At 36.2% G+C, this 27293-nt stretch overlaps 1 protein-coding gene across 15 annotated transcripts in view; it reads right to left on the bottom strand.

Annotated features, from left to right (window-relative positions):
* The window catches only part of LOC101792090 (potassium voltage-gated channel subfamily KQT member 1), a 524294-nt gene that overhangs the window by 455756 nt on the left and 41245 nt on the right, over positions 1–27293 (bottom strand). For 13 of the 15 annotated variants that reach the window (XM_038173114.2, XM_038173122.2, XM_038173117.2 and 10 more), the window contains exons 4-8: positions 24811–24888; positions 19159–19285; positions 13094–13172; positions 7878–7974; positions 3221–3361 (exon numbers count right to left, since the gene is read on the bottom strand). In XM_038173114.2, the coding sequence (XP_038029042.1) occupies positions 3221–3361; positions 7878–7974; positions 13094–13172; positions 19159–19285; positions 24811–24888 (522 nt within the window). The remainder of the gene's footprint in view (positions 1–3220; positions 3362–7877; positions 7975–13093; positions 13173–19158; positions 19286–24810; positions 24889–27293) is intronic. The other 2 variants (XM_038173120.2, XM_072040818.1) reach the window with 1 other exon arrangement.

The following is a 27293-nucleotide window of genomic DNA, read 5'->3' as shown; positions in this document are numbered from 1 at the left end:
TTCATATAAAACACCACAATCCTTTGATATGTCTGCAGTTTAATCTGCACATCTGCCAAATCTAGGTGAAACCACCTTGCATTTAACTGGAGCGGGTGAACCTTGTTAGCATTCGATTCCAACTCTCTTTCATTCCTTATTTTCCCTTTTCTTCATATTTAAACCTTTCAGGTCATTTGTATCAAGTTCAGCAAGCTTGCACTTTCTACTCAAAGCAAAATGTTACCCATAATACACTCTGCGGTTTTTGACACATTAGACTTTCAAATACTTGCTAGCAAGATTTTTTTTTTTTTTTTCTGTGGTTAAGTTTTGAAAGGCAAAAGTGAAATCAAATTTCACCCCCTAGTAACTCCACATCTGTGTTTCTACGTTACAGAAGATTTGAAAAGAAAAATAAACTGATTCACTTTGTCCTTTGTCACTGTTTCCAGCTGTGAACTGCACCTGCATCGTGACTCACTAGTGCTGAGGAGGCTTAGATGTCTGGAAAGCTTAAACAACAATTCAAACAGTGTTCATCATGTGCCTCACACAGTTACAGAGAGACAAAGCTGATTTTATCGTGCTGTTACACAAAACAAGTCAAGTTTTGGAAAACAACAACAAAACCCAATGAACACTTTGCAAGGCATAAATCTACACTTTCAAATAGAGATTCCAAGCCACCTACCTCAGCAAGGTATAGTAATGCATGTTTTATACTTTGTTGATGATCACAGTTGAACTCTCTTGTAAATTCCTTAAGCCCAAAATGTTAATAAAATATGTATAAACATATCCTTGTTTTTTTCCTCCTTAATTTTGCACTCTTTACTCGAATCTAGGCTATAGCTTCTGGTTTTTATAAAATGTTTTTTAGTCCATATCCATATTCAATAAAATTCATAAAGTAGGTGCAGGACACTGAGGGTTAAATAAATAAATGAAAGGAGGAAAGGGTAAAAAAAAAAAAAAAAAAAAAAAAAAAAAGTGCATTTCCTTCACATGGAAGTTTTGTTACATGAAGGAATAATCCATGCATGAGTTCACTTTGACTTAACTAGATGTTAAAAAACATAGTTAGTTCACAAAAATGATTGCTGAAAATCCTTTTTTGTTTGTTTGTTTTTGTTTTTCACTTTACCTAGCTCCCCTCAGCTCCCCTAGCAAGGGATTCCTCTTTCAACCTACTTGGATCTAAATTTGGTCATTTCTGGCCTTTTGTAGCTACAGCCCTAGAAAGTACATATTGCAGAGCAAACATGAATCACCATACTTTAATGATCACACATTAAATTAAGACTTTTTTGTTAATAAACTATATGCAATCCATTTCTTTCACTGCTGTCGTCCTAATTCACATGGTGCTACAAAGCTCTTTGTAACTTTACTATGAAAGAAAAAATCATGAGATATTTCACATAGATTTATCTGAATGAGTGCAGACTTTCATGGGAGCCCTAATGCTGCTAAAGTTCCCACAAGCAGATCCACTTTTAATTTAGGTACTTTGCAGGCAGTTAAGCTATATCATTGGTAACAGGAAGAGTAGCTGCATTCCACTGCATTCTACTACAGTCATGAGCCTGTTTACAGGTTTGTTTTCTTAAAGTAGACATTGGGTGTCTTCCATAACATCAACTATACTCTAATAGTTTACTTTTGTTTTTAAAATATAACAATCTGTGCTTCTGGGATATAGATTCCCTTCTTCCATTAGTTAGAGGTTATCGTGTCTATAACCTAGGGGCTTTATGTTTTACTGAAAATTTTGTCATATGTCTGTAGAGGAGTTTAACAAGTGATTCTTCTACGAGTTATTCCATGGTTTTGTTCTTTTCCCACTAGGTCAGATAATTAGGTCCATCTGGCCATTTAATGGATTTTTTCTTTTTTTAATAGAACCTTTTTTAGTGTATACTCTTTTGCATAGGTATAGGGGATACTCTACAAAAGAAATGACTATCTGACAACCTAATGTCAGGAATTTAAAGCTTAACAGATTTATATACTGAACCATTTATAAAGCGTAGTTCAGGGTACATGTAATATAATATATATTTCTGTATACTTCACTGAAGTAGAGGCTTACACAGCATCCAAGTTAAGGATCAGAAACATACATCTATTAGGAATGTTTTGTCTGTCTTCCCAGACTTACTCATCAGTTTATTTGTATTCAGATAAACAATTGGTTTATTGTTTAATAAGTATATTGTTATTTTTCAAGTCTGTCATCTAAGAACAAATCCAGTTTATTACGTTTCAAATCAACCTTGAAACTCTCTCTCTGAGGGATGGTGGCTCTTCATCTGTTCTAGTCTTCTCGTTTTTCTTTGTCACTAGCACTGTGATGAATCTTTTTGGGTTTGTTATAATGAGACGGCCATCTCATAAAACATATAAAGTTCTCTAGTGGTAAAATGGACCACAAGAGCAGAAATGGTTTGTGCAACAGCTAACAAGGAGGAAAAGCATGACTCATAGTAAGAAATATGATGCAAAGAGCCATATGAAGGGAGTGTTTCTTATTCTGTTTATAACTATATATTCCCCTTTCATCTGATTCTTGGCATGCATAACAATAATTACCACATTGCTCTCATAATTCCATTTCATCCTTCATATTATTCTTTATTATTATTATTTAACCAGAGATTAGCACTGATCATGACTGCTGTCCAAAGTAGCTGATAAATTTGAGATTTGTCTGTTGCTTTTGATGGAGTTATTTATCATAACTGTTAATCATGGAATCATTCAAAACACAGTAACTTGTAACCTGCATCAAAGTCTGTGCTATTACTAAGACAAAGAGAACAAAGACATCCAAAAATTAAAAATTAGAGTCAAGCTTCCACAAACAGAATATTCTTTTAAAAGTTATGAACCTTTTGCAGAACATTAAATGGAGTTTAAAAGTGGTGTAGGATTCAAGGAGTACTTACACTCTTTGAAATGAGGATTTAAATTATATATATATATATGTTTTCCATTTGTATGCTTTCTAGGCTAGTTAGCTAAAGACTTGCTATCAAACACCAAAATAAGTTAATTGCATTTATTACATTATTTTCCCATTATTTTCCTGGTATCCTTTTTGAAAAGGTGCCAAGCTTCCCTACACAAGTGTGTTCCTTACACAAATGTGATTTTTGAAAAAGAGAAAATGATCACAACTTCAACAGAAAATCTTGCACATTTAGTTTGAGTACACATTTTTCTGATAAAGACTTACCACACCCCACCAAAGGGCATCAGCATAGCTGGAGAAACCTGTCTTTCCATTCTCATCAACTGCATCCTTCTCAGCAAGATAAACAAAATAGGATGAAAAGATTAATCCCAAGAATCCAATGTACAATGTAGTTATAAGTTCCTATTAAAAGAGAAAATAAATTAGTACATAAGGTTTAAATCATATATTATCTATTAAAAAACATTATAAATATCTGTGGTGTTTGTTTGTTTGTTTGTTTGTTTTTGGTTTTTTTGTTTGTTTTCATCATGATAGAAAAATTAATGTTTCATTTCAGGTATGAAATTTGCTTCCAGTAAAACATGTAAGCCAATGTTTTGTTTTCTATTTATGTCAGATTGAAAAAGCAAGAAGAAGCCATCATTTACACAGTCATTTGTACTGCTAAATGTAGGGCAGGACATCTGTCCTGTTTCATGTCCTTTAAATGGGGTTGAATGGGAATTGTTCCATTTAATTGTCCACTCAGAATACCAAATGTTAATACATATTAAAAATAGTAAAGCGCTGCTTTAGAAATACACTTCATGAACACTATGGTAAAATAACTGTTATGACTCGAAGGCCGTGTTCTTCTGATTGTGACCACATCTAAGAAAGCAACTTGTACATCCTATATTTTGATTGCATAAGTCTGCCAATAAGACTGACTTGTTGCATTTATCAGTGTTATCCTAAGAAACAAGGATCCAAATGTAGTTGTCTTAGATTCATTCTAAATGTCACTGAAGGTAACACACATATATATACTAGAGCAAATTACTACACACCCATACTTAATTATTAAGATCAGTGACAGCAATCTAATACACACTGTATTTAAGAGACAGCATAGATTTTAAAATAGACTCATAGAATCATAGAATCATAGAATATCCTGAGTTGGAAGGGACCCTTAAGGATCATCAAGTCCAACTCTTGACACCGCACAGGTCTACCCAAAAGTTCAGACCATGTGACTAAGTGCACAGTCCAATCTCTTCTTAAATTCAGACAGGCTCGGTGCAGTGACCACTTCACTGGGGAGCCTGTTCCAGTGTGCAACCACCCTCTCTGTGAAGAACCCCCTCCTGATGTCAAGCCTAAATTTCCCCTGCCTCAGCTTAACCCCGTTCCCGCGGGTCCTGTCACTGGTGTTAATGGAGAAAAGGTCTCCTGCCTCTCAACACCCCCTTATGAGGAAGTTGTAGACTGCGATGAGGTCTCCCCTCAGCCTCCTCTTCTCCAGGCTGAACAGGCCCAGTGCCCTCAGCCGTTCTTCATACGTCTTCCTCTCCAGGCCTTTCACCATCTTCGTAGCCCTCCTCTGGACACTCTCCAACAGTTTCATGTCCTTTTTATACTGTGGTGCCCAGAACTGCACACAGTACTCGAGGTGGGGCCGCACCAGCGCAGAGTAGAGCGGGACAATCACCTCCCTCGACCTACTAGCGATGCCGTGCTTGATGCACCCCAGGACACGGTTGGCCCTCCTGGCTGCCAGGGCACACTGCCGGCTCATATTCAACTTGCTGTCTACCACGACCCCCAGATCCCTCTCTTCTAGGCTGCTCTCCAGCATCTCATCGCCCAGTCTGTACGTGTAGCCAGGGTTTCCCCGTCCCAGGTGCAGGACCCGGCACTTGCTCTTATTGAACTTCATGCGGTTGGTGATCGCCCAGCTCTCCAACCTATTCAGATCCCTCTGCAAGGCCTTTCCACCCTCAACAGAGTCCACAACTCCTCCAAGTTTGGTGTCATCAGCAAACTTGCTCAAAATACCTTCTATTCCTACATCCAGATCGTTTATAAAAATATTGAAAAGTACCGGACCTAAAATGGAGCCTTGAGGGACCCCACTGGTGACCGCCCGCCAGCCTGACGCAGCCCCATTTACCATAACCCTTTGGGCCCTGCCCGTTAGCCAATTGCTCACCCATCGTATGATGTTTTTATTTAGCTATATGGTGGACATTTTGTCCAGTAGGATCCTATGGGAAACCGTGTCAAAAGCCTTGCTGAAGTCCAAAAAAATCACATCAGCTGGTTTCCCTTGGTCCATAGTGCATATTTCAAACATATGGATGGGATGGAATCTACCAATACCAAATAGTATGAACTGATATATGATCTAATATAAGAGAATATTTTGTAGAAATCAGACCTTAGAACTTCAAGTTGATATGAATTTTTAACAGATAAGAACTTAGCAATGTAGAGCATTGCCTAATACAAGTTACTGTTTCCAGCACAGACTTTCATGTATACATGTATATATATATGCAAAGGAAACAACAGAAATAAAATGCACATGTGCACATCAGTGAATTTGAATACTGAGAGACTGAAGTCAACATATCTTTGTAAATTACACAAATTTATATGTACAGTTACAGTGAGTCCCAAACAAAATAAAATTAACACTTAGAAAAAATACAAGAAAACCACAGCTCATCACTAACGCCCTCCTGAAAGCAGTAGAACAGCTCACAAAACAAGGTAAGGAACAAAACTCCTAGAGATACTCATAAGCTGGTGTTTGATTGGCTAACTTCATTTTTCAGTAAGCTGCATGATTTTTCCATGTCTTTCCATCACCACATATGATATTGACTCATGTTTTGTTGCTTTTGGCAAGAAATGCTCACATAAGCTCAACCTGCTGAAAATAGAAGAGCATCCTAGCCAAATTGGGCCTGAGTGAGCTAATACAGCTATATGAAAAATTCCAAATCATATGGAAAGCATTTATGGAAAATTTAGTAATCTCTTCTGGGTCCACAGAGGTCCAAGTGCTTGTTATTTTCACAAGTCACAAAGATGTGAATTTATTTTTTCATATTGTTTAAGGATTTAGAGTCCTATTTTTTTTGGTTTTGAAACCAAACTCAACAAATAAATGAGGACCTTGTACTCTGTCTGTAAAGAAAAATCATGAGGTGTTTTTGTTGGTTTTCTTTAAAAAAAATAATCTTTCAGAGACTGGACAGGGATAAAGGTTCCATTTTTCATTCCATTTGATACCATCCTACAGTTTTGGTTACACTTGCCCAATGTCAATACAGAACTGTGTATATTATTTTTATTTTATTTTTATTTTATGTGTTAATGGGTGATCTGTTTTGACACTTTCTACAGATCTGTAGAGTTTTATACATCATCACAGACACTGGATTCACAGAACCTCAGGTGCATTTATTTATAATTCAGTTCAAGTTTTTTTGTTTTCATTTAGTTCGTTGTTTTTTGTTTTGTGTTTTTTGTTTGTTTGTTTGTTTTTGTTTTTGTTTTTCTCTTCAGACCATTGAACTAGTATTTGTGACATTTAAGACTTAGATTATATTTAGGAGATGGTATTTCAAGATTCTTGACTAAAAATTTTAATACCCATGGAAGAAGAGCATTCTCAAACACCTCTGTCAGTAAAATTAGCAAAAGTTGAGAACATATATTTGGATTCAAGTTCTACCCTAGTTAGATATCTAGGCAGTGTGACCACAGTAAATGAAGACTACACAGTCATAGGGCATTAAAATTCATCCTGTTGTACAGGACAAAAGTAGATTTTATGCTAAAGCATTTTTAAAAGATTATTTTAAATCAAAACCTCTATGTGCATCAATGGCTTCATAAGTGCATAAAATTTCCTACTCTACTGGAAAGAAAAATAAAAGGAATTAAAGGAACGTAACATAATTCTTTTGGGTTAAGTACCTCACATTCTCTGCCCCATAACACTAAAAAAAAAAAAAAAAAAAAAAAAGGTAATTTTCTACATACAGAATGAAGCAAATGAAAGAATGTCTGTGGAAATCTGTAATTATTTGTCAATATCTGAGGAATAAATCTACACTCATAAGGAACAAGTTATGAACCACCCTTAGAAGTCTGATGTAAAAAATTATAGCACAGTAGTAGCCCTCCCAGGTATGATATGCTGTGCAATTTAAAGGTTACTGATAAAACTTTATTAACATGTTCATATAATAAGCATTATGGTCAGCTCCATAAAACATCAAAAAGAACTATTCAGACACTCATTTTAAAAGTCTGAACTAAAACATTTAAGCTTTTAAACTTTAGTGAACATTCATACAGAATAACTGTTTCCAAACTTTGGCAGACAAAGAACTATTTACAGCCATGTTTACCTGTGTTTAACTGTCTATCTGCTTAAATCATTGCTTTCCTGTCATATTATCACAACATAGTATAATTATTTATAGAATGAATTAGAAAAGTCCTTATTCAGACAGAAGAGAATGATTTAAATAACTTTGTTCAATCAAAACACTTCCACATATATATTTTTTTTTTCCACAGAACAACCAATCTAAGATGTGAAGACCATGGACAGTATTTGCAATATGAAAGACAGCCTTCATAACTGAATATAATAAATTATACTGAAGGACAAGATAAAAGAGTATAGCAATTAATTTCAAAAAAAAAAAAAAATGCTGATGCCGATGCACTGCTAACCACTGACCTGAAGTAAAGAATAGTGTTCCCATTTTAAAAGTAGAAACACATGTTGGTATTTTAAAGTATTTTTCCTCTTGAGAGAAGTGTTCATTTAAACCAGACTATGTTCTTAAGTCCATGAAAAGATATACTGGAGTAAACAAAAGTCAGGGGATCTTTAAAGATCTAGTACCTGACGATGTATGAAAACAACTGATCCTAGTAGTCTCCAAGTGCCTCCCTGCCGATCTACATGAAGCATGCGAAGTATCTGGAGAAACCGGATTCCCCTGTAAGAAAAATAGGACATTAAATTGAAACAGTGATTGAGATCAACACTTTTGTGCCTATACAGAATTGACTATGTTCACTAACATACAGAAAAATTAAGACAAAAGTATTGACACCAGTAAGATAGCATCTTAGACTAGAGGAAGCCTCAGTAGACAACATGTTGAGATCTCACAGAATCACAGAATCACAGAATCACAGAATCACAGAATTTCTAGGTTGGAAGAGACCTCAAGATCATCGAGTCCAACCTCTGACCTAACACTAAAAAGTCCTCCACTAAACCATATCCCTAAGCTCTACATCTAAACATCTTTTAAAGACTTCCAGGGATGGTGACTCCACCACTTCCCTGGGCAGCCTGTTCCAATGTCTAACAACCCTTTCGGTAAAGAAGTTCTTCCTAAGATCCAACCTAAAACTCCCCTGGCGCAACTTAAGCCCATTCCCCCTCGTCCTGTTGCTTGAGCACCTCCATGTCCTTCCTGTAGTGAGGGGCCCAAAACTGAACACAGTACTTGAGGTGCGGCCTCACCAGAGCCGAGTACAGGGGGACGATCACCTCCCTAGCCCTGCTGGTCACACTGTTTCTTATACAAGCCAGGATGCTGTTGGCCTTCTTGGCCACCTGAGCACACTGCTGGCTCATATTCAGCTGACTATCAACCATCACTCCCAGGTCCTTCTCTGCCTGGCAGCTCTCCAACCACTCATCTCCCAGCCTGTAGCTCTGCTTGGGGTTATTGCATCCCAGGTGGAGGACCCGGCACTTGGCCTTGTTAAACTTCATGCAGTTGACCTCAGCCCATCGGTCCAGCCTATCCAGAGCCTTCCTACCCTCGAGCAGATCGACACACGCACCTAACTTGGTGTCATCTGCAAACTTACTGAGGGTGCACTCAATGCCCTCATCCAGATCATCAATGAAGATATTAAAGAGGACTGGCCCCAGTACCAAGGCCTGGGGAACGCCACTAGTGACTGGCCTCCAACTGGATTTGACTCCATTTACCACGACTCTTTGGGCCCGGCTATCAAGCCAGTTTCTAACCCAACGAAGCGTGCGCCAGTCCAAGCCAAGAGCAGCCAGTTTCTTGAGGAGAATGCTGTGAGAGACGGTGTCAAAAGCTTTGCTGAAGTCAAGGTAGACCACATCCACAGCCTTTCCCTCATCCACCCAGCGTGTCGCTTTGTCATAGAAGGAGATCAGGTTTGTCAAGCAGGACCTGCCTTTCATAAACCCATGCTGACTGGGCCTGATCACCTGCTTGCCCTGTGATGACACACAAGAGAATCTGCTCCATGAGCTTCCCTGGTACTGAGGTCAAACTGACAAGCCTGTAGTTTCCTGGGTCAGCCCTCCGGCCCTTCTTGTAGATGGGCGTCACGTTTGCTAGCCGCCAGTCAACTGGGACCTCCCCCGATAGCCAGGACTGTTGATAAATGATGGTAAGCGGCTTGGCCAGCTCCTCTGCCAGTTCTCTCAGTACCCTCAGGTGGATCCCATCCAGCCCCATTGACTTGTGCACATCCAAGTGCTCCTCCTGTTTGTTACCCATGCTGTGTGCATTGGTGTAGATGCACTTCAGCTGGGCCATTGCCTTATCCCCCGGCCTTGCTATTGTTCCCCCTGGCACAGCTCCAACAATCCTTGCTTCAGCCCCATCCCCCTTCTTACCTAGTTTAAAGCCATCTCAATGAGCCCCACCAGCTCCTGGCCCAGGATCTGTTTTTCCCCTAAAAGATAGGGACCCATCTGCGGCCATCAGGCCGGGTGCTGAGTAAAGTGCCCCATGGTCAAAAAAAACAAGATTTCTGCATTGGCACCAGCCCCTGAGCCACGTGTTTATCAGGTGGGCTTTTCCGTGTCCTCTCTGTACCCCTCCCTGCCACCGTAGGGATGGACGAAAACACCACCTGTACTCCCGCTCCATCCACTAACCGTCCCAGCCCCCTAAAGTCTTGTTTGATAGCCTTCAGGCTTTTCTCTTCAATGTTGTCACTACCTGCCTGGACTATCAAAAGAGGATAATAGTCAGAGGGGTGTACCAGGTTGGGAAGCTTCCTGGCAACGTCCCTGACCCTGGCCCCAGGGAGGCAGCAGACTTCCCCATGGGTAGGGTCAGGCTGACAAATAGGGCCCTCTGTTCCCCTAAGAAGAGAGTCTCCCACAACAATAACCCTTCTGTCTTTCTTGGTGGAGGCAGTCCTGAGGTGTGGAGTTGACCTCCTTGCCCTAGGCATCCTCCTGGGAACACTTGCTACCTCTTCCTCACCCACCGGTCTCTCAAGCTCCAGGGCCTCAAACCTGTTGCTTAAGGGCATCTGGGAAGGTGGGGCCGGAAGGGGAGGGCATCGCTTGCGATGTCACAATCTCATTACATTCTGTGCAAATACATGTATATTCAGAAATATAGACTTGTACAACAATTAAAAAAAAAAAAAAAAAAAAAAGGCAAGAAATTTCTGAAATATATACTTTCAAACTTGAAGGAAACTTAACATTGTTTACCTAAATATGATTCTCAAATCTTTCTTTCCAAGCAAAACTAGTGCTTCAAACTTTACTAATATAAATATGAGAAAACATTTTCCTCTAGTTGCCAAAAGCAGAATGTGAACTAAACATGTTCTACTACTGAAGTCCTTCATGTTAAGTAATAGAAACCATCTTACTGGAAATAGATAGGTGATTTTAGGAAAATAACTGAAGCATAAACTTTGAATATTTTCAGCTAAAGAAAAATAATTATCAGCATGGGTCTTCAACAAATCTATTCAATTAAAGTATTTCCTTCTACTGACCCTTTTTGCAATGAACTTCATTTTCCTGCCCTTGTTTTACTATCTTATCATTGAAACAAAATAGTAAATAGTAGAAAAAGATGTTGAATTCACCTATCTGAAAATTTTTCAATATAGTATTTTACCTCTGCTATCCTCAATTATTATTAGTAGTATTTTTTAGTTCAGTCATCTTATTTCATTCCCACTTTAGCTGCATTCTTCCAGGCTACGTAAACTGTCAAGACCCTCAGCATGATGATGTCCTTCAGTCACTGGTGTTACTCAGACAGAGAAGGCATACTGTCTTCTGAATGATCCAACATTTCCTTTATTCACAAAGCAAATTTTCTGAGCTTTCACAGTTGCCAATCAGATGATCAAATTCTTGTCATTTATGGGGGAAGAAGACAATAATACTATCAAATGACATATAAATGATTGATTACACTTTGTTTTGTTATTTCTTTGATATGCCATTAGAATTATAGTTTTAATTATCTCAAAAACTTGAAAATAATCACTTAAAACCTGATAATTAAACATGAGTCAACAAAGAATTACAAGACTACCAAAGGTGTGTACCAGTGGACTTACGTCATTGATTGCTGATGTTGGAACAGGTGAAAGTCACACAGCTCTCCCGTATAATTGTTAGACACTCTTTTGATGCTTGACCCAATGGCAGTTCTCAATTTTCCTGTCTCTATTGTATCTAAGATGTTAAGATCTAGTATGTTACTACAGGCCAAGTTCTTACATGCCTGTTACAGGCACAGAAAGTTTCACAAGGATAGATTTAAAAGAGTAAAATAGTGAAGGCAAAACTCGAGTTACACCGCCTCTGAATATGCACACCACATTTCCCTTCCTCTGAAAAGAAAAAAGAAATTGAGGAGTGGCTGAGGGAACTGGGGTTGTTTAGTCTGGAGAAGAGAAGGCTCAGGGGAGACCTTATTGCTCTCTACAGCTACCTGAAAGGAGGTTGTGGGGAGCTGGGGGTCGGCCTCTTCTCACAGGTAACTAGCGATAGGACAAGAGGGAATGGCTTCAAGTTGCTCTAGGGAAGGTTCAGGTTAGAAATGAGGAGACATTTCTTCTCAGAAAGAGTAGTCAGGCATTGGAACGGGTTGTCCAGGGAGGTGGTGGAGTCACCTTAACTGGGAGTGTTTAAGGAAAGGTTGGACGTGGTGCTTGGGGACATTGTCTAGTGGGTGACATTGGTGGTTGGGGGATGGCTGGGCTAGAAGATATTTGGAGGTCTCTTTTAACCTTAATAACTCTATGAGTCTATGTTTCCTTCTCAATTCCAAAACAGCTACTTGCATCACAGAATGCATTGTCAGAAAACCTTTCAGACTGAGACTTGCCTGTCCCAGATGATTTTTCAATGCAGCAATAACATCACTGCAGAGATACGTCTGGTAGAAAGCATCCTGAGTTGTAGGACAGTGACTGTATAATTTAACACCAGGAAAGGACATACATACTGAACCCAAAGCCAACTGGGTTCGTAAATAAACACACAGCAGGCATTTTCATTAAAGCCCTTCCTACACAGTTTGTTAAATACAACAAAATCCTTAAAATTTTCACTTTTACCCTCCTCTTCTCCTGTGTGGATTTTATTGTCATGTAAAGATTAATGTTCTATGGTAACAGAATACTTAAAAAAAAACACCTTATACATATAGTTCCCTTCACTGTTTACACAGCTAGATTAGTGTACATAAATCCCAGTGATCAGACTGCAGGGGAAATCAGAGGTTTGTAACAGAAAATGCAGTACATCTTGCAAGTTAAGTTAGAAAGAGTGGGAAGTACACCTACTCCACTTATCATTCCCTTTCTTCTATTTACTCAGTTTACTTCCCTGAACAAGTCTGCAGTACTTGATGCAAGCTGAACAAACACACTAGACATCAAATGTTTCTGGTTCATGTATGGTATGAGTTACTTGTGCCAAACAAATCCACCAAAGCATAATTACAGTTTAAACAAAGTAATTACTCATACTTAAAAAGTACTGAGTTAAGTGCTGTCTGGATTACTTCTTAAATAAACTGATGTTCCGTAATGCTCTTTTGTCTTACATAGAGAGATGTTTGATGTTTTACATAGAATGTAATGTTTCTTTAGTTGTTTCCTCTTGGCTTTGGCATTCACACCATTCTTCATATGCCTTGTTTCTGCACTCCTGTTACCCAAGCAGTGATCAAACAATAACGCATCTTCCACTGCTCAGTGTTTCATTATAACAACTTAACAACTTTTCCTATATTAGATTTATGTCTGTGTTGCTGTGAAGAGCTGCAAGTCACTAGAAGAACATACCTTATTGCAGAGGTGGCAAACACCTGCCCATTAGATCCTATGCTCAGAACAATAATTGAGGCTATTACCACAATTAGATCTGTTAAAAAAAAAAAAAAAAAAGAAGAGGAAAGAATGTATTAAATGTTAGCTCTCAGCACTGAAACACACAATGGATAAATGAATATAGGCTGAGGAAAGAACTTCAAAAAAGAAATGAAGTTAGCTGAAATTTGGTGGGCAGTAAGTTAATGTAATAATTACAAACACCCCCACCCCCACCCCCACCCCCCCAAAAAAAAAGAAAAAAAAAAAAAAGAGAGAGAGAGAGAGAAGAAAAAGAGCACGAGAGCAAAAGAAAGAACAACTACAAGTTCTTCCATAATTAATTTAATAACAGAAGTTTTAGTGATCCTGACAGAACAAATCAGGCAGCTTTCCATGAAAACAATAAAGGAAAAGGCATATTTACATCATAGAAATGAATCCATGTTTTGGCTCAAGGCTCTTGACTTAAGAGGGAAAACAAGGATTTGTTTCCACCATTTATGAAAAGCGTACAGACAGATGTCACAAGCAGATACACAAACTCATAGTTTAAAAATCGTATTAAAGCTGTAAAGCCAAGATTTCAAAGTTTACAGAACTGTCAGAACAAAGGTTGCACAAGAAGTCAGAGCTGTTGTTGGTTTACTTTGTGGTAGTCTTTAACTTTATGAAAAAAATGATAATTGTTCCCACAGTTCTCATTTTTTTCCGCAACTCCACAGTTTACACACTTCCAGCATCATACAATGTAAATGATGGATTGTGTTCACAGCATCAACAACCTTTAAATATTTTCTGTTTTCCTAATTCGGTGAACAGGTTTATTGAATCCTACTCTAACATTATTCTGAAAGGACATTTTTCTAATTTTCTTATGATCATTTCTGTGGTACCCCTCTTTAGAGAATCTAAGTGCTTCCCTTCTAATTCTGACAAGAAAATAAATAATTGTATTATAAACGGGGAGCAAATGTACACAGAATAAGGAAAAGTTTGGGCAAACGTTCCTTGCCAAGTTGAAAAAAGCAGTTTCTTATTCTTTAGAACACTTACCATTATACAGCACTTCAAAAATAACAGTGCCTGCTGACTTCACTTGCAACTGTGAGAGCTCAGAACCTCTGTAACCTGACTTCAAAGTTTTCGTTTGGACATCCAGAAAATGAGGTACACTTGTGAAAACTGATTTAAATGACTGCCACAGAGGTTCCCTGCGATGCCTAGGCAAGATGTAGGATAGAATCCAACATCAGAGGCAACAACAGTTGCCTTTGATGAGGATAACCTTTTTTCCCTCTTCCTTAAATATTCTCTTGCCTAGTTCACAATCATATAGCTGCTGCAACACATATTGCAGCAGTTCTACAACCAATGGTATCCTTCATTCTGACTCTGATTATTTCCAGAATCAGTCTGATTTACTGCAAATCTGGATTCCTACCTAAGAAATTAGGTAATTAAAGACTGTACAACAATAATTGTACATTTATGAATAAGTACAGGGAGGGGTAAATTAAAGTTACAGAAAGAGCTTCCATTCTGAGATTATCTAAATTTTGATTACCTGACCTTCCATTTTCTATATTATTCTTTTATCATGTATGTGTGTGAAATTGTAAATTTAAACATCTATTAAATACATAAATAGCATATATTAAATACAATTTTAAAATGTATTTGTAAACACACAGATTTTAGGGAGGGCCTTTTTTTTTCCCCCTCCTATATTACATTGCACGTTAATGCAGAACTTTTCTCTAGAGTAAATGTTGTACCTGATGTCTTTACTAAAATATCAGACATATAGACACTTATCTGATGACCAGCAATAAAGGAAGAAAAGACTGACACTTTCAAAATATGTTTCAATCAAATAGTGACACCAATACAGATTTTTCATTTTTTCTTTCCGTTTTTAAAAAGTGTCTTCTACATGGTACAGAAGTTTCAATTATTTCCTCCAAACCTGTTTTACTATCTCTACTTCTCTGTTCCTCATACTAATACCACTTCACTGGTTCAAACAGCCCTGTTTTACACTCCAGGTCTACAGTATATCCTTCTGCCCTTACAATGCCACCTTTCAATTTCATGTATTTTCAGACCCAACATCCTTTCCCCAAACATTCTGCTGGCTTGCAAGTCTTTTATACTACCTTCTTCCAGATCTTGACATCAGTATCCAACCTCCTGTCCTTTCCTCCTGTGTGTTCCAGTCCATTCCTCCTACCTGGCCACTTCACCTTAGTATTCGAGACCAGTATTCTTATTTTCCATGTGCCTTCGAAAGTTTCGGAAGACCACTCTAAAACTAAAACCAATTTATTTTCTACTCGCAGCCCCATCACTGCAGCTCAGAGAAACCTGAAATTTGAATTGTGCAGGTGAATCTTTGAAGAATATAAGATCATTGCCTAGCAGGGCATTTTAAGCATTAACAAGCCACATTTTTTTCAGAGGCTTATTAGTTAGCTTAGGGTTGAATTCCAGGAATAATCAAAAATCATTGTCAGTTATCTGCTTCAAAGTTTGGAAATAATAGAACTTCTGTATGAGAAGTCACCAGAATTACCTTTTTTTTTAGAAACTTCAATATTTTACATTAAATGCCTCCACAAGACTCAAATTGAAGCACACAGAAAATGTCTGGATAAAAGACCAGCATTTATTTAAATAACTTCAACTATAACAAGCATTAGTATCTGGATTAACATTACATTAATATTTATACTAGTTTCCAAATTAAGAAATGTCAGGAAACCTTTGTAATTTCTAAAAATTGAATTCCAGTAATTTAGAAACAACAGTACATAGATAACCTTCTCAAACATTCTATCTACTTACATGTTTGCAAGCATGGCTGCATGAGGTACATGCATGGTACATGAGGTGGAGAGAGACAAAAATGACACAGCAGCTTCTGCATAGCCTGTGTACTACATACATGTATGTAGATAACAGACCTACATAAATCACATAAATCCCTGCAATTTATCATATGTAGTACACAACTTTGAAGTCCTAGTTCACAGCTAAGCCCACTGTACCTATGATTTACTCTCATGCTCTAAATCCTTTAGCTAATCCAACCAGCTGCCATTTTTTTTTTTATCTAAAATTCAGCTTGTCAGTGAAATGTTGCTTATTTATACACACAATTCAGGGCAGCACATAGCAATACCTATAACACAGCTTACCTGAGTGACGCTTTTTTCAAGCAAATTGCTGACTTGTTCTCACAAGTTTACTTACTAGTATAAAATTCTTAGCTTTTTGACTAAAAGCAAATAATCCTTTTAAAAGTAAAAACAGTAAAACTATTTTATCCTAGGAATTTTTATCTGTATTTTCATTTTTAGTTGCCATCGTATTTTACAGAATGCAAAGAACCCTCAGCCTGGAGATGTGTTATTAGTAGTCTGGAGAGAATATGATGTTCATAAGAACTTAAATTAAACAGATTATATGCAGATACTTGAATTTGATGTACATGATATTCTTTTTCACTGAATTTTAATTTTCTGTAGGCATCACACAAGTTAGGTGAATACATTGTAGCTAGAACATACCAAGTGCTAAGCACTTTTTCAGAGCTCTATCGTAACCAATTAAAGGTGCTCATAAATACAGTCCTTTGTTTAAGGACAATAGGAGATGGACTCACATGTGTACTCAGGTCTTTAATCCTGTAATTTACGTACCTAAATATCTCTTTTCAAAATGCATGATGTCACAACAAGTACAAACAGAAGTTAATTCATAAGTTGTTTTTTTTTGTGTGACATTTTTCACAACAACAACAAAAGGATAAAATAGATGAAAGGATGTTCTCTTGTTTTTGCATGTGCTTGGTACCTGTGTTTCATAAAAGCCTGATTAGGCTAGGAGATTCAGAAACACTTAGCTGCTAACTTAACCCTAAGTAATAGAAAGTAATTTAACTGTTAAATCAATATTTAGGAAAGATATCAGTATTACTGCTTCTACAATAATACATGAGCACTGGAACTCTTTAAACATGCTAATTCTGTGAACTAGGGAATGAAGAAGCATGGAGAGACAAAGTGATTTTTCCAGGGATGCTGGGAATTAATTTGATTTATGTCTCCTAACATTAGAGAATTGTCCTAATTACAGAATTGTCTTTTCTCAGTTACATATACTTTGTCTTCAAAAAGGAGAAAAATTAGGTTAGCTTTAGAAAACCTACCTAAGAAATACAAAATTTTTATTTACATGGTAGAGAAGTTACATCAGTTTCCCCTTTAGATGAAATTTAAAAAAAAGACACAAGAAATAATGTGACTTGCTATCTTCACTTTTTATTTCCCGTTATAGAAGTGGCATGCTAGTGGATACTATTTTATCCAGCATGGACTTCAGTAATATTAAAAAAAAAAAAAAAAAAAAAAAAAAAGTAATTGCTAGCCTTGACTACAGGATCTCTTTCTGGTTATATGCACCATAGAAATTTTTATTCATTCATTGGAGGGGGGGGGAGGAGCCATTACCCAAAATGAACTTTCCAAGAATAAATTCCAGTTTTTGTGTATAGAAAAATACAATAAATTTCTCTGATATCAAAGCAATGTTTATGTTTGATGATGTTAAAATAAACGCTTTCATACTGATTTAAATATAAAATGAATACCTTCACTTTTACATTTTGCTCTGATATTTTCAGTTATTTTTCTTGTGTTCATGTTTTATTCTTATTGTTCTGAAAATGATAGGATGAGTCAGTATGATTCTATCACTCAAGACAAATGTATTTCCCAAATTTATCCACTTGGATTAATATACATGTAGACACAGTTCCATCTGTATTTGAGATATAAAAGCAAATCTTAGCTTTAAATGTATTTTATTCTTAGGGGAATTTTAAATGTAAAAGTATTACTGATTACTTTGGATGCAAAACCAGTTGTAGTCATTCCCAGCTTTTATTAACAAAGACACTGTATCTTCTCCAAGGGCTACACAAATCTTAATGTTTACTACAGTAAATGCACAATACTATTATATAGAAATAGTGTCAAGTTGAAATCACAGTGAAATGGGACTGACACATTTTTTGCTGCACCTGTGTACTCTAATATACTTACTAAGAACAATTCATGTTAGATCACAAAACTAGAACAGCTCTAGAAGCAGCAGAATTTATTTATATGTAATGGAACACTTATTTCTCAATAACCAAAAATTGAGTACAATATCTCATCACATTATTTCACTATCACCGTCCAGATGTACAATAGAACATGTTTTCTAAGCTTTTGCATCGAGTTTCATAAAGTTGCAGATGGTTAAGGAACCATCAGCCCATTCTCTCCCCTTTTCACTCCTCCCACTTTGGTCTACTTAAAATCTAATGATGTTGATGTTGAGTTATATAATTCACAGCTCTGCTGGAGTTAATATAAAATCACAGATACAAAACAAAAAAGCTTATTTTATGATCTACTGCAATTTTGCCCACACACCAACTTTTATTACTTTGTCATTGTTCCACACATTCTGTTAGCTACCTCTTCCCCTAAACTCTCTCCTACTTCAGAGATGCTAACCACCTCAAACTGCTTGACTTTAGTATTAGCCAGGGCAATTTTTCCCAAGTTACGCTTTGCACATTTTCATTTTTTCTCCAATTTGTTCTTACCTTTCTGTCTGCTTTCTACATCAGACCTCAGGACAAAAAATTTTTCTGTTTTTTTTTTTTTTTTTTTTTTTTTTTTTTTTTTTTTTTTTCCCAATTACACCTGTAGGTTCAATAGGGATTTCTTTGCTTTATGAATTTTGCCTTTCTTAAGCTGAGGGCCTGCCTGTGTCTCGCAGACATATGTTAAGTGTTCAGTTTTATCAATCCAAGTAAGAAAAAATTGCATAGGCTCACAAATCAGGTATGTTCTTGAAACAGCTCAGATTTGCAATATGATCTCTACAGTAGTTGACATCTCTACTTAAAACTGGATGATAATAAAAAATAAAAGATGAGATAAAAGTTAAAATTAAAAAAAAAGAAAAAGTTTAAATCTTACCAATAATCGATATTGGCTTTCTGGCAAAACGTATTCTTCCCTGGAAGCCAACATATTTACTCCTGCAGCCTGCAGACCACAATCGGACCACATATTCAGCACCAAAAAACACAACCAGAACTATTTCCTATATAAGAATTAAAAGAACAAAATATCAGTGTTTTTTTTGTGTGTGTGTGTGTTTTGTTGTTTGTTCTTTTTTAGTTTGCACATATAATTTATTCCTACAACTAATAAAAATAAGCTTGTGGAGATGAAAGCAACACTGCATTAAAAAAGGAATGTGCTTTATCTAGTCATATTTTATATGCTGGCCAGTATGTTAAAGGGAGATGTAAACTGTTCCTGAATGTGATTTCATATGAATAAAAGAATAGTTTAAGTTTCATTCCATCATTATATTACAGGGAAAAACACAATACTCTTATTTCTTTATTGATCTTAATAAAATAAAATAAAATAAAATAAAATAAAATAAATAAAATAAAATAAAATAAAATAAAATAAAATAAAATAAAATAAAATAAAATAAAATAAAATAAAATAAAATAAAATAAAATAAATAAAGGAATTGAGACTCCAAGGATATCATTCCTAAAACTAGAAAGTTTATGAAACATTGCCACACCCTGAAACAGAATGCATAAATATATAAATATAAAAACAGAAAGTGTAATGACAACTTTTGAATGTTATAAGTTGTCTATTTTTGAAAACAAATTAATGATCTATATGTTAATATTTCTTCTCTCTTCAGCAGGTAATATTGCTTCCATTTATTACAAAGCAGTTATACATAACCAAAAGCCAGTATACTTCAAAGTACTTCTAAAGAAAACAGTGAGGATCAAAACATGGATGGATTTGTTGAGATCTTTGTTCTTTCCTTCCTTGTTTTCCTCCACCGCTGCAATATGTTACCACAACCAAAACACAGCTTCTAGGATTTGTTCCAACCCAAACTATATCCAGTAACTCAGAGTCACGAAACACCTACTATATAAATTAAAGCATTGGAAAATATTTTTGTTTTAACTTAAATATGTTTGTGATCTGCACCTGGGGAAATCTAAAGCACCTCTAGAGTGAACACACTTAAATCACAAATGCCACTGAATAACAATACTGACGTATCTTTAGAACTGATGCTCTGAATGGCTGAAAAGACACCAAAATATTTCAAAGCTAGTAAACAGGTAAGAAAAAACTCTACACTATTATACAAACCCTAACTCCAGTTCTGTTTTTTGACAAAGTTAGGTTAGCATTTCTGTATTCTCTTCTACCTCCTTGTTTTGCCTGGAATGAGAAGCAAGAAAATATGCACAATCTTTCCTCTGTTCACATGGTACTTTCAGCTTGACTAAAACCAAGGATTAGTAAAAAGCTAAGAAAGTTTACAGCACAGTTTCAAAGTAGAAGCACAAAAAATAAATAAATAAACACAGAGAATTGGCTCCCAGTTTACTGAAACTTAAGATTTTCCAGAAGTTTTTTTTTAGTAATATATTATCTAGAGTTTCTACAAGTGATACTTCTAAGACTGTGTTGTGTCCAAAATCTAAATGCAAAAACTTATTTTATCATAACAGTCAAAGCACATTTTAAGAATAATATTCAAAGGAAAATAATTCTTGCATTTCATGGATCTTGCAAACAGCTTTCTCAGTGATTAAATCGTTTACATTTTCAGCAGGTTCCTGATATCATCACTCAGCATTTGGTTTCAAGTCCCTGATAAAGGATATCTTATTTGCAGCAAAGGAAGCAGAATATTGTCTATATGAATTTACCAATACTGATATTCCCTTTGACAAGGGAAGATTTCTGTAGCATTCAAGTGAAAACAAAGGTGCCATCCAACTGCATCAAAAAGCATGCTTCTGCCACTCAATGGCAGTTTATTATATGTCCCTCCTAACAGCTAGTACTAACAGCAGTGGAAGAATTATTTCTACAGAAACAGCACATTGGAATTTTTGTGTCAGTCAGGTTAAAAAAAAAAAAAAAAGTGGAAAAGAAATAAGCAGATATTTCCTGAAGTAGCAAAAACTTCCTGGAATTAGGATGTTCCTTGATGATCCTCTAAGGGCACTTTTAAAAGCTGGAACTTACACTGTGTCTGGCCTGAATGCATTTTATTCTCAACACAAACTCCAGAATCTGTGATTTGATTTCAGCTACCAACAAGAAATCATTTCAGTTACACCTGGGAAGCCCTGCTAAAGTCAATAAGGTTGCACCGTACTGTCAATGCAAAGGAAAAATAAATTGTTGTCAGGAAGAAGAATGGAAAAGGAACTTACAGCTTCCATAAATTTGAAAATAATTACTTATGTGAGTTCATTTTGTCCTGGACAGATGTCCACATTAACAAAACCACAGCAATTAACACATCCATTGGCAGCCACAGACAAGCCAAAGACCAAAAGAACACAGAAACTGGATAAACATCACAGCTCTATAGTGGTCCCTCCAAAATGAAGGAGGAAGATTATGAAACTTATTGCTGTTGTGTATACTTCTACTAAAAGTTGGAAGCCATCCATTTCCAAGACTGTCATGACTGATCAAGGCTCACCTCAAAAAACATCACCTTTAAAAAACCCTAACCTGCCACTTTTTCCTCCTATCCCCATAAACACTTTTCAACACCTCAAATTTACTGCATTTTGTTTTCCTTCTGCTAGAGAAAACAAACAATGGCAATTCTCTAGAAAGTTAGAAAAACTACATGTTCCTACTGAAGTTACACCAAGAGCTACTGAAAAGTTGTTGTGGACATAACATGAACTAGAAAAAAGAATCTGGAAATTAAATGTGCCAACTATGCTCCTGACTGACAACTGCATGTCAGTTTGAGATCTTTCTCCAGCTTTTTGAAATTTTCCAGTCTTCTTTCTTTCAAGTGGTATTATACACACAAGAACCCTGCAAAACTTTATTTAGGATTCCAGGACTATTTTTGTTCTTCCCTTGCAAATAGTTAAGGAAGAAATACAGGACAGAGGATTCTCAGAAGATTTCATCAATCTTGAAAGCCATTTGTCATCAACAGAAAGCTAGGGATGAATTCTCTAATTAAATCAAAACCAAAAAGAATAGTAGGAACAAACAGTTACCTCCAAAAATAAGAGCCACATCAGTCTTGATTAAAATATACCTAAGAAATACCCTTGGCTACTTTATTCTGCTTTAAGCGTCAGCCTTCCGTTTTTTTCAGCAACCCTTCACTAAACTCCTGTGAGGAAAGCAAAGGAAAGCAAAATTGCATGTACTTTGAACCACACCTGTCATAAACTGTCAGGATATTCACCATGACCCACTGAAAGATCACGAGCCACGTATAGAAAAAAACACCATCCTTTGTATGGGGCAGTGAACTTGCTCCAGTCACCACCAGAGGCACAATTTACTGAGAAACGTAACAGTGGAGAAGGTCTTTAGACAGCGCTGTTGCTTGGGTTATATTCTGGGAAGAAGAGCACAGAGTAAGGAAAAAACAGCATGAAATACATTCTTCTCACCTACTCATTAGTTGCTTCCTGCTTCCTCAAGTGGCAACGGTAATATTAGGGAAAACATTTGACATGTGGTAATTGCGTATACACTGTTAAGAACTGAAATATAATATAATCACAGATTTTACATTGTGTTTGTACCGTTTGAAATCTCTACTGAAATCAGTAGTAGCAATTTCATTACTCTGTACTTTTTCCTGTAGTGTGGAAAAAGCAAACCCGTACATCTATAACATTGTTTGCTTATTATTATTATTATTATTATTAATTCAAGACACTGAGTGTCTTTTTTTTTTTTTTTTTTTTTTTTTCCCATACATAAATCAAAATCATACAGAATTATGTTTATGTGATTCTGGGCCTAATGAATTTTCATAACCATCATTAAATTATTACCAAAAAAAAAAAAGAATTATAAGTTTAAAGGTAAATATGTATGCAAATCTCTTCTATCCCTATCTAATTCTAACAGTAAACGTAATTTAAACTCTTGTGGAAAAGCCATCAACTTTTACCCAAGAATGTCACTGATAATTAAATGTAAAAATGCTCACATTGGCATAGAAAATCAACATTTTGTACATGAATGTGTGTAAATGAAATACACAGCCTGGAATTTACAGTATGTTCCAGTACAGCTACGGATAACTGCAAGGGGGAGCAGGAGAAGGGAAGGAGTTCGGCTGTGGTGATTAAAGTGCATACATGAAAAAGACAAGTATTTTTTCAGCTGCATCTGTGTTTTATGTGGAGAGCACACACAAGGCTCTCTTCACTTTTTTTATTGGAATATTTAGGTGCTCGGGTAAAAGGAGGAAGTGAGATGGCTAAATGAATAGTGTGTGCTCATGAAGATTCAATCAAGGAATGTCAGTTCAAAATAATAAAGCCTCAGAAGCAGGCATAAAGGTTGAATAGTCCAAATGTTTGTACGCATGTACTTATGTCCAAAATTTAATCTGATAACATGTCTTTAAGGTTTTCCAATCCTTAGAGCTGAAAATGTCATTTTAGTGGCCCAATTAGCTTAATAGTTGCTCAGGTGTTATAAAAACTTACTGATACTGAAAATACTTATTTCCTACCATCATGCTAAATTTTATAAAGGTGACAAATATTATATGTGAAAATACAATATCCAATATATGCAAGAAAAGATGCAAAATTCTAGTAAATATCGTGAAGTGTCATTAGCTCATTCTAATGCTTCTCATATATGAAACCAATTCACTTAATGTTAAAAAGTTTGTTGTTTGTATGCAATGGATTTGTTCAACATTTCTTACAAACATTTTTGTATGCCCACCTGGTACATATGCGGACTCTGCTGACTTCACACCAGGAGAATATTTGCCTTTTAGTTTATTTATATTTGCTAATTCCTGTATAGAATGAAATAGTATGCTAATGAGGGAAGAAGATGTTGCTCTAGTCTCTTTATCTGTAATAAATAACATTTAAGTGAGTTGGGTAAGTCACAGAAGATTTATTTTTAAATATATTTTTATTTTTAAATTTATTTTTAAATAAATCTTCTTTTAAATAAAGAAGATTAATTTTTAAATACGTTCGGGCAGGCAATAATTTTTCTTAAAAAATGAGAAAACTGCAATCATTTTTGAGCAGAACTTCTTTCTAGAATTGCTTAATTCAGAAAGCTAACACTAATGCAAACACAATTAAATAGTGGATCAAGAAGACTCAATAAGTCAGTGTCTGAAGATCTTCATTTCTCTATAGATCCACCAGTACTCCACAAAAGTCTTCAACCTCCCTATCAGCACATCTTTGAGCCTCAGCTGAAGGCACCACATCTGGTAGGAAGTTTAGCTTTTTTTATGGAATGGAAGCTATTCAAATTCATTTTGGAATTTTAAATAATCATATCTATGTCTCAAACTTTTGATTTAGGAGGGTTTCAGAATTTCTGGATAGTGGTGGGGGGTGGGGAGGATTTGGAAAAATCCTGATGTACCTCTCCACCTTTCTCTCAGTCCCAAGTGAGAAATACTTTTATTCTAAGAATCTTCTACCTCGTGCACAGAAAACTCCGTAGAGCTAGAGGAAGGAGTGAGTAAATTTGACTGAGGGCATTAAAATTCGGCTGTTAATTCGTCTCAGCCATACTTACTGTACAATAATCAAATTTTAGAGGGCTGAAAAACACACGACACCCAGCACAACATGTTCTGTACTGCATTAGGGAAATCTGCAAGATAAGTCACAAGAATAACTGTATTATAATTCACATGAAAGAGCTTGATATTTACATTCAATTCCAGAAGACTATGGCAACTCAGCAGATCAGTTCACATAGAATTTAAGCTTACAGACTGTGTTAAAAGGCTTCTGTACCCCATTTTTTTGCTAATGTGTTTAATGTATGAAACAATATTCCATATATATTTTAATAATGATTTATATTTTCATAATATAATATTCCTGGTCTGTTTTCTCATCTTCCTAGAGACCAACAAGAAGCTAAGAAATAAACAGGGTTTCTTTTTGTATTCTCTCTCCCAGGTTTATAAGTAGTGGGAAGAAAAAAAAAAAAAAAAAAAGCTTTTGAGGTATATGGTAATTTTTATTCAGATGAATTATAAACTAACATGGTCTGACTGTTCCGAAGTATAAAAGAAATGGTGTGTTTTTCTACTGAACCTAGTTTACCTGTCAGTTCCTTAAGGGATTGGACACCTCATTAACACCTACTGCTACACAGGGCAGTATACACTACACAAATACCACTAAATATTGCAGGATCTACTCTGCCCGCTGTAGTCTAAGAGATCTATTATCATCTGTAAGAAATGATCTGCTTCTGTAAAGAACAAGAGTACCTGTAAACTTCATCTGTTAGATTGTTAATGTATTGTTGTATTAGACAGACCTGGAGTGGGTCCTAAGCACTAATGCAGTGTGGTAAAGCACAGATTTAAAGTTATAAAATGTCAGAAAAGTAGAATATTGGCAAAAAAAAAAAATCCACCATTATTACTTTCTAAAACTAATTCCGTTGATAGGGTAGGAAAAATGCCCTCAAGTCTATACATACATATATACATACACTTTGCCACTAATTGCAGATGAGGGAGAAAATTAAGTTAAATTAAGTCCATGAAGCCTTTTTTCCACTCCACTGACAGACTAAAAATGACACAGCATTTTATGACATGACTACTAATTTAAATGGGAGAAGGGACAAAAGCAGAGACAAAAATAAAGGAACAGGAGAGTTCTTCCACTACACATGGAAAGGGTGAGTCCTCTTTAAAAAGCACAGGCTTTGAAAACAGTGTCATCAACTACTTTCCAAAAAGAAATTCAGTTCAGAAACAGAACAGTTAGATAAACATAGCTTAGCTGTGTCAAGAAAGCTGAGTACCACTTGGTACTCCAAATTGTTTTTTTTTTTTTTTTGTTTGTTTTGTTTTGTTTTGTTTTGTTTTTGGTTTGTTTTCCTTTTTTGGTTGGTTGGTTTGTGGTTTTGGTTGGTTGGTTGGTTGGTTGGCTGGTTGGCTGGTTGGTTGGTTGGGGTTTTTTTGTGTGCTTTGTTGTTGTTTGTTTGAGAAGTCTGGGCTATCTATACAGCAGGAGGAGGTGCTGTGGCATAAGAGGCAGAATTATAGAGAGAAAAAACAAAGCAGTGACTTCAGGAAAGCAATAGAACAATGTGACTCACCTGCAGCCAAGAACTCTTTCCTGAGATCCTGCCATTAAGCCCTGATTCCTAAATACAGCTATAGTAAGAAGGGTCTCTCCTGAAAAGCTTAAGCAGCAGCTGATGTGGGAGCTCCTAATCTTACATTTGAGATTTTTCTCCAACATGATTTGCAAACAGAGAAATATTAATAAAACTTACTTGCTACATGTAGTCACTACATGAGGATTGCTAGCAACGAAGCACTCAATGTGAGAGGGCAGCTTACAACAGGGGCAACAAATGATGACCCTGAAAACAGAGTCTGTAAGTAGCCTGTATGCTCTCTAGTAGTGTACCACTACGAACTACACATGTTAAGGTGTTTGGAAGATATGCTGTTGCTTTTTCCAGCAAAGAAATACGTCAGAGGAAAGTGGTTGCATGAAGTCTGTCTCCAAAAGGAAGAGGTGCCACAGGAGCTGAGCTCATCTGGAAAAAACACTGGAATGCAGGATCCAGCTCTACTGGAACACGGAGGGTCAAACCACTAAACCTTCTACCTGGTGCTTCTGCTGCAGAAAGCTTCTAAGACAGCACATACCACTTAAAGTCTTACACCATAAGCCAGAAAGAACTACAGTAGGAAAGCACCCATCCATCTAGTCCAATAGGACAAGAATTTAGTGATCCCTGGTGAAAGCAAAAGAAAACAAAACTCAAGGCCTTCTACCAATTTTAATTACCCAATTTTAATATATAATAGTTTTATAAGAAAATATTCCTATTTTGTATTGAATACAAACCACTGAGATACAATCTGAGATACGATACTGAACTAGCTGGGCTTTTGGTCCAATCTAGTACATCCATTCCTACACAATTTTGTCATTACTGCTTCGCATGAATGCTTAACATTTGTTAAGTGATTTCAAATTTAGATTATGTTCTCTAAAATTGAAAGCACATTAAAA

Source organism: Anas platyrhynchos, chromosome 1 (assembly GCF_047663525.1).
Source record: "Anas platyrhynchos isolate ZD024472 breed Pekin duck chromosome 1, IASCAAS_PekinDuck_T2T, whole genome shotgun sequence".
Taxonomy (NCBI): Eukaryota; Metazoa; Chordata; class Aves; order Anseriformes; family Anatidae; genus Anas; species Anas platyrhynchos.
This window is presented reverse-complemented; position numbering and strand designations above follow the sequence as displayed.